Here is an 8,404-nt window from a genome sequence, read left to right on the forward strand (position 1 = left end):
ACTCCTGAAGAGCGAGACCTGAACTTGCTAACAAGGTTTAAGTGCCTTGGGGGAGGAAGGAAACAGTTGCCACACAGGGAGAAAGGAGGAGAGGACAATGGGAAGAAAAAGGGACCCAGCCCTCCTCTGATATAGCCAATGGGAGTATGGAAATAAGACTCTGGATTGTCTACTTCAGGTTTGCTGAAAAGTCAGTAAAAAGCAGCTTTCCCCAACTTTCACTGTGCTGGAGAAGAGGATAAGACATGTGGGAAACCAGACCTTGTCCCTGCGCTGGGGAGGCACACAATCCAGTGGTTTAAGGTGAAGTCTAGCCCAAACCTTCTTAATATAAAAAAGAGTGTGGCGAGTGGCAAAACCTTCCCTGCCCCTTTAGCCAGGCAGGCCCATACCACAAACGATTAGCCGGCTCTACATAAAGCAGGTCAACAGTGCCCACACTTCAGGTGGCTGTCCAGAGCTGTTGGCTTGCTGCGTGAGGATTCCTCATCTGTTCCTGATTTGGGCAGCATGGGAACCGCACTGGTTTTCCTGTTCATGGGCCGAGTGCCTCCTCAGTCCTGATGTTCAGCCCTGCTTCTCCCACCTGACCTCCAACCTCTCTTCTAGCAAAGGATTCCTCTCCTGCCATGGCTAACACGGCTCTTCCTAGATGACCCACGTACCTGCCCAGACCAGCAGGCAGGTGTGGGGCAACGGGCAGATCACACTCAGCTGGGAGGAGTCAAGGAAGTCTTCACAAGGGCTGTAGGACTTGAGCTGACGCTGGGAGGCTTTAAGCAGAGGGTAATGAGCACTGTATACAGAGAGTCATCTGTGTGGAGGGTCCACACCTAGAACCTAGGAACTGCAGATTCCAGAGTATCCTTAAAGAGGATGATGAAATTTCCTGCCTCTGAGCAGAAGAGCTTCAGATCGCTGCCCTTCACTATCCAGAGCTCTACCAAGGCTCTGGGGCCAGCAGAAGGTAAGGGGCCATCAAGGCAGAGACACACACAGCATAGAATCCAGAGAGGGCAAGAAGGAAAGGAGGGTAGAGGACAATATTATTACCAGGTCTGAGTTTTATTCCAAATACTGATTTAACCACACATCATACACATGGTGACCCAACCACATATAAACTATAGTAAATATCTTTTAAAAATTGAGAATGGAATTCTATCCTGGTATCGGCAGGTCTGTTGGGCAGAACTAAAGGCCAGGACACACAGAGGAAGAAATTAGGGGTAGCGTTAAGCACCTGTGCAGAGTCTAGGGCGTAAAAAGGCTAAACAAGGACCTGCAGTAGGAATTCAAGAAAGCTTCCTTCTAGCAAGGGTGGTCGGGCTCTCCCCACTCCTACCTGTAGGTCTAGCTCTCTGAGTGGGAAGAACTGTGACTGGTAGGTTACATGTTTGTTTCCTTGAGACCAGGTGGTGATGGAGGGGGGAGACTGTCAATTCTGAGGGGCAGGGTCTGTGCCTTGCTCATCTCTGACCCCCTCACGAGGGGTGAAGGGAGATTCTGATTGAGTCATCATGACCAAGAGAGATAGGACAAGAGGAGGCAGGAGAAAGGCAGGTTAGAGACTGGTGACACACAGGAAAGTCCCTACAGACCCTATCCACACAGGCAAGCATGAATGTTGTGAATCACACACACAACATAAATTCAATCACTTCCTGTAATTTTGTGGCACGGGTTTACCTGCTAATGAGAAAAATGTGTATTTGAAAGAGCTAAATCAATCAACCCTTGGGGGCTCAATGGAACAGGGTAAACTCAGCCTCCCCTAGGTGATGGAAAGGTGGATTCACAGCACTGCTGCTCTGTAAATGCACTGCCTATACTGGCTCGCCAGAGGAAAGCAGCAGTTACCTCAGCAGTCATCAACAGGTGATTAAAGGGTCAGCAAAAGCCTTAAAGCACGGGGCACAGCCACTTTCCACCCCCTCATGCCATCGTACTGCAGCAGAAGGAAATGAGGCTCATCTGTTTCTGGCCACGCACTGCCTGGAGTTATGAATGGCTCTTATAACAACAAGCTGACATCTGTGCTTGGTTTTAAAGATGCATCATCACATGTTTATTAAACTATTGCTCCATAATATTTATTTGGCTACGAAACAACTCCCAGCCCATACTTCCAAAAGTGGTTTATTAAAAACTAAGCCTTGAACATTAATACTCAAAAGCACCCTTGAGAATCAATAATAATGCTGCAGATAAAATACAAGGGAATCAAAGCAGTAAGTCTTGATGGGGGCTGTGACTGCCTTTCAACACTTTCTTGTATGTTCAGGCAACTGGAGTGAGGGAGCGCACCAACGGGTGTGCAGCGCTGGGCGCAGTGACAGCCTCTCCAAACACCTGACTTCCTGTTTAAAATGTGGACATAGTGGCAGGGAAGGGAGGATGTCCTATGGCCACCTAGCTCTATACAAAAGGCAAAAAATGGTCAAAGTTAGGCCTAATGCGGGCCACTAGTTTCACCAAGAATGAAGCCTCTGCCCCTGAATAACAGCCCCATACTGATGCCCTATGTCTGAGCATCCGTCCAAGACACAGACTCTGCCCTGCCCTGGGCACCAGGCGGAGGCCCGAGTGAAGTCCTGTCCCTGAGCAAGAACAAGTCTCAGATCTAACTGACCAGTGGTCACTAGGGGAACAGCTGAGCCAGGGAGGCTAGAAATGCAGTCAGCCCCTGGGCAGGAGCCCAGCATGTGCACCCAGCCCTGCAGGCAGGCTGCTCTGGCAGAAAGGTCTCTTCCAGCTCCCTCTCAAATCTCCAAGCCTCTCCACTGGTGCCCACCTGCACCCCATCCAGGCAACAAGCAATTACAAGTGACCGATCCCACAGAGAAACAAGAACAAACTGGAAGATTCACTGAAGAACCTACAGGATGCAGAGGAACTCCAAACCACATCCTTCAAAGAACAGAACAGCCAAAGGATCCGGGGATGTTTGGGGCCAGAAAGAAGACACAGGGACTGATTCTCTACCTTAAAATACCTAAGGGTTGACCTGGGCCAAAGGAGCCCAAGTGACTCCGTGACTACAAGGAAGTCACAGCGTTCAGTTCCCAGCTCACTGTGAGGATTTCCTCCAAGGCAGAGCCACCGCCAGAGCAAGGGGCCCATCCCGCTCAGCCCTCCTGCACGGGAGAGCAAGGCCTGGGGTATGACACTCACCTGTTGACTTCTTGGACATTGTTGGCTCGAACAGCTTCCACCAGGGCTGCATCTGAAGAGAGAGGGGGCACTGGTCAAATCCCTGGCCAGGACCTACCCCTCAGGGCTGCTTGGAGGGCCCAGTAAGACAGTGGAAATGGAGGCACTTCAGAAACATGGGCTTTAGCAAGTGAAAGGGCGCCAAGATATACAAAGAGAAAGCTAGTCATCCCCTGCCTACGTGGTAGCCTCTGTTAACAACTTGTCTTCCACATCTTTCTATTAGAGCCCAAACGCTTCACTCTCATCACAAAGGTGATCCAAATAACGTGTTAGTACCACGTGTGGCCTACAGTAAACACTCAGTGTGTGAACTCCTTCACTCTTCATTAGCTATAAAGCTCTGCAGGTTTATGTGATTATCATTGTTGTTATTAACCATCCCCCTACCTTGCCCCACTTTCTCCCCCCACTTCAGTTTCTCAGCCTAGTCTTGAATCTTGATGTCACAGGTCACAAGCCCAGCAAGAGGGACAGGATAGGGAGGAGCAGGCAGGGATGTGGACCCCTCTGAGAGTGGAGACAGCCTCGACCAGGAGGCCAGGCTCCAATACACTCTGCCCGCTATTCACCATGTGCTATGGCAGCCCCTCTCCCTCTCAACCCCAGCTTCCCTGACTATAAAGCAGAGACAGTAATCCCTGCCCTGATGGCCTCACAAGGATGCTAAAGAAATGAAATAATGGCTGAAAAATCTGCAAACACCCAAGTGCCAAGCCCAACAAAGGGAGATCCAAAGCAGAGGGTTCCAATCAATCCTTTAGGAATCACCAGGCCTAGCAGAAAGGCAATGTTAAGTCTGGCCTGGCCTGGGCAGCCTGTAGGCTGTTGGCACCACCTTGTGGCCATAGGAAAAGCTACCTGGCTCGAAAAAACTCAAAAGTCAGCAGAGGCACAATTCTTTCCTGGGCCGGTGCAACACTTTGAGCCCAGCTGGTCCTGAGCTCCACTGATGGGCACTGGACAGACTCATACCCATCCCTGCCTCAAGGAGCTCTCAGTCCAGCCAAGAGAGTCACCCAGTAAAACATGAGAGGAAGCACTGGAGCCGGGTGGAAGTAGCAGACTCGGGCTCCAGTCCTATCTGTATGAGCTGGCTAACTTACCTAACCTCCGGAGCCTCAGTTTCCTTACGTGTACAAAATCCACCTTATCATGCATATGCAAACCAGTCCTGTGGTTCAGACCTATGCATATGCCTCCACCTCACCTCCTGGCCTAGACTGCAGGGCCAGGTCTTCTTTGGTTACCTTCCCCAGTTGTTCTTCCAACACACACCCAGGCATGCTTGGGCAGCCCCTAGCTAGAAGGGAAACAAGCCTTCCTCAGATATTGCTGTATCCACTCTCCCCTCAGTCTTCAAAAAGAAGTGGCCTCTGCAAGGTCACAGAGGGAGTGAGGAATGAGCTGAGATTAGAACCAGGGCCTCCTGGCTCCTAAAGGGCAGTAATGACTGTGCTGCACTGAGGGTCTCAGCTTACAACTCAAAGTAAGGAGACAGGGTAACTGGCAGGTCAGAAAGGTTGAACTGGTCATGGTTTTGGTCATTATCTATTTTGGTGAACAGACCCTAGTCTCTTTGCTAGGGTTCATATGCCACAAAATCCAATCTGGAGCCTCCCAAAAGCTCTAAGGCAAGACCTTGGACACCTTCCCCCAGTCCTTCTAAACATACTGGCCTCGGAACATTCCCTGCTCATCAACTTTCCATTGCCTACAGGAGAATTCCAACCTTTCCAAACCCTTGTGCCTGATATCCAGACCCCACTCCATCTGCTCTCACCTCATTCCAAAGACCCCCTGTCCTCTAACCAGGCTGGACATTCTGCTAGCCTCTATACATGCCATGCTGACCTGCGACTACTTTATCTTTGTTCCCGGAAACCTCTGCGTAGAATACAAACCATCTCAAGGTACATTTACTAAGTACCTATACTAAATACCAGAGACTATGGTGGACAAACAACGTGAAAGTATTAGGGAAAGGAGCTGGCATCAACCTGAAAATATCAAGATGCACTTGCTGCTCTCATGGAACTCACAATATTCACTCTCCTTTTCATCTTTGCCTTATCCTTTGGAACTCAAGTTCAAATTCCCCATCCTCCAGGAAGGTCTCCAATCATTCAGGAAGGCTTTCCTGACCCTGCTGGCCTTCTGATCCCCCAACAACACACTGTCAAACCACTCACCAGACCTACAGGTCTAACTGCCTGCACTGTCCCCTTAACTGGCATTGTGTTAAGTTAGGAGTTCTACATTGAGCTCCAAAGTAGGCACACACAGAGTATAAAAATATTGGAAGTAATAGAATCATAAAAATATAATTTAATTTTTAATATTATAAAAATATTGGAAGTAATAGAATCATAGCATGCCCAAGCTAGAAGAGCCCTTAGGGGTTCTATTTCAACACCCTCATTTTGTAGATGAGAAAACAGAGGACCACTGAGGAGGAACAAAACTCCAAAGTCACAATGGGAGTTAGAGGCAGAACCAAAACAAGATCCCAGGTGTCCTTACTCCCCATCCAAGGCCCTTCCTTTATAGCTGGTCACATCTGTTGAATAAACAAATGAATGTCAAGGGAGTCCCTCCTCTTGGTCCAAAATCTCAGAGCTTGGGATGCATGGAATCTAGGAACACCATGCCTTAGTCTTCTCTCTTGAGGAAAAGCTGAGAACCTGAGTAGCTGGACTCACGTAGGCCAGAAGTCTAGCTCTCTGCCTGCTCTCCCAGTCCCTGCTCGGCTCCATGCACCCAGGCGGGATGCCAACCTGGGTCAGCCAGGCCCCATGGTTGCTCTGGGGCTCTACAGAGCCACTTCCTTGTCTTCCTTCTCCTGCCAACTGCCCCACATAGCAAGATCACCTCACGCCTGAGACCAGGCACAGCAAAACCTTAGGAGTCTCCCTGATGGATACACCCACGCTGCTGAACTCCAAGAGGAGTCAAAATAACAGCACTGTAAGCGTACTGAGAAGTCATCCTTCACTGTATAAATGGGGAAACTGAAGCTAGAGAGCAGCAAGGGGCGAGCAGGGCCAAAGCTGGCATTGAAACCAAGTCTCCTCTTCCTTTCTCAGGCCACCTTAGGGAGGGCAACTTCTCTAAACCATCTAATGGTTGCCCTTAAAACACGCGCGGTTCCTTGGAGACCTCTTAAAAGAGGAATTGAACCAGGCGATACGGTAGAGAAAATGCTCCCATCGTACAGACGGACAAAGTGATGCTCAAAGAAGGGAGGCTGACCTGTAATAACTGTATTATTATACAATAATAGTTGTACAATTTGGGAAATTATACAACGCAGAGACACTTAACTCTTCGGCCTGCTCTATGACCTGATGATGTCTAGGTCCTACAAGGACTGAGGCTCCGGTGGTCTAAATCTATATGCAACTCCCACCCTCCAAAGATACGCAGTCAGGACACTCCTCCGGCCTCTCACTTCCACAAACCCATACTGTCCCGATAATCACCCTTGTTGGACGGGCTCTTGCTGTAACAGTGTACCACCAGCACCGTTGCCAGCGCCCACACGCCCATTCCGGCCCTGTTGAGGGCCCCGTTCCAGCTGTCCTGTCCAGGCAGAGTGTCTTCGGGGCTAGGAAGGCGTCCCCACGTGGCGGCTGCGAGGCAGGGGGTCTCGGTACCTCCCCTCTGGCGCCCCCCAGTGGCTGTCCCTTCTCTTGTGAGTAAGGCCGGCGATGTTCCAGGGCGCCCCCCGATGGCTGCCCTCAGCCACTGAGGCTCCCCGCGTCCCCCGGTGGTCACACTCCGGTCGGTGGCACTCCCACGGCTCCGGAGCGATGGGGACCTAAGCAGCTGGAGGAGCAGCCGCGGCGCCGGCGCTGTTCTCCTCGACACCAGGTACCCCAGCATCGTGACAGCTGCTTCGATAACCCCCTGGTGCCGGCCCCTGTACTGGCCACGTCCAACATGGCTGCCGCGGCGCGTTCGAAGACGCCGCGTAGTGGAATTACGCACTACTTCACGGGAGTGGTAGTCCACAGCCCTAGATCTTGACGCAGCGGAGGAAAAAATAAACTACACTTCCCAGAAGGCTCTGGAACTTGCGCCAGAATGACTGCCGGCTTACGGGAGCCCGAGGCATGTTGGGAAATGGAGATAGGGCGGGGGGGCGTGGCAAGGAGGGAAACAATCAAGTAGGGGCGCAGCGATCAAGAGTTAAGGTTGAAAAAAAAAAGCAATTTCTAACGATTGTAAATTAAACAGGAATCTTCAGTGAAGGCCAATTATGAAACTTATGTTTATTTCTTTTAGCCTATATCTCTTTTCAGCCTGGGACTGCTTTTCAAAAAGATATCTAGGTAACTGGTGCACCTGAAATAGAAATTCCTTTTCTTTTCCTACACAGGCTTCCTTTCGGTTGAAAAGCTGACGCCTAATCTTGCTTGTCTTATTTTCAAAGGGCTTTCACATGGGCTATCTCATCTCATCCTCATGGTAGCTGCATGTGGGAACCTGGGCAAGGACTATAATTCCCGTATACAGGGAAGGAAATTTAGGCTCAAAAGTGAAATGATTTGTCAATAAATCAATAAATAAAGCTCAAGTCTTCTGACTCCAAGCCCATCCTCTCCATTAACACCTGCACCCCCAACCTGCCCTCTCTTCTCCAGAGTGAACCCACAGGTAGGCAAAGGAGGAAGCTCTTCTTTATGCCAGTTCCAGCTCCTGCTCCTGCACTTACTTCACAGTATCAGAGCCTTCCCAGATGACTCTATTTAAATTAATAATCTTCCTTCCCCTGTCTTTCTTATCCTGCCTACTTTTTCTTCATAGCACTTACCACCTGACATACTAAATACTTATTTGTTTATTGTCTTTCTCCAGTAGACGTGAGACCCACGACACAAGGACTTTATTATTTTTTTCACTTTCACACATCACTAGCACCCAGAACAATATCTGGAACAAAAAGAGGTACTCAATAAATATTTGTTCAGTGAATGGCTTACTCTCACTTTATTAGTGTGAGGGAATGACTATGAGCTTTAGAGTCCAGGCAGACCTGGATTTCAATTATGACTCTTGTATTTACTACATGTGTGACTTTGGACAAATTTATTTGCCTCTCTGATATTTAATTTCCTCATTTTTATCAAAGATAATAACACCTACCTTCAAGACAATCAGTTGTATTAAATGAGATAATATGTAGAAC

At 49.3% G+C, this 8,404-nt stretch overlaps 1 protein-coding gene across 14 annotated transcripts in view; it reads right to left on the reverse strand.

Annotated features, from left to right (window-relative positions):
- The window catches only part of CLPB (ClpB family mitochondrial disaggregase), a 171,891-nt gene extending 164,694 nt beyond the window's left edge, over positions 1 to 7,197 (reverse strand). For 7 of the 14 annotated variants that reach the window (XR_003434573.1, XR_003434571.1, XM_027115637.1 and 4 more), the window contains exons 1-2: positions 6,696 to 7,149; positions 3,175 to 3,226 (exon numbers count right to left, since the gene is read on the reverse strand). Coding sequence is in view for 7 of the 14 variants with exons in the window: in XM_027115637.1 (XP_026971438.1) it covers positions 3,175 to 3,226; positions 6,696 to 7,098 (455 nt within the window). In the remaining 7 variants the exon portion in view is untranslated. Of the gene's footprint in view, positions 1 to 3,174; positions 3,227 to 6,695 lie in introns of all 14 variants that reach the window. The other 7 variants (XR_003434569.1, XR_003434570.1, XR_003434568.1 and 4 more) reach the window with 4 other exon arrangements.
- Positions 7,198 to 8,404: the final 1,207 nt, after the last annotated feature.

Source organism: Aethalodelphis obliquidens, unplaced genomic scaffold (assembly GCF_003676395.1).
Source record: "Aethalodelphis obliquidens isolate GAN/ISIS:26980383/991018 unplaced genomic scaffold, ASM367639v1 scaffold14, whole genome shotgun sequence".
Taxonomy (NCBI): domain Eukaryota; kingdom Metazoa; phylum Chordata; class Mammalia; order Artiodactyla; family Delphinidae; genus Aethalodelphis; species Aethalodelphis obliquidens.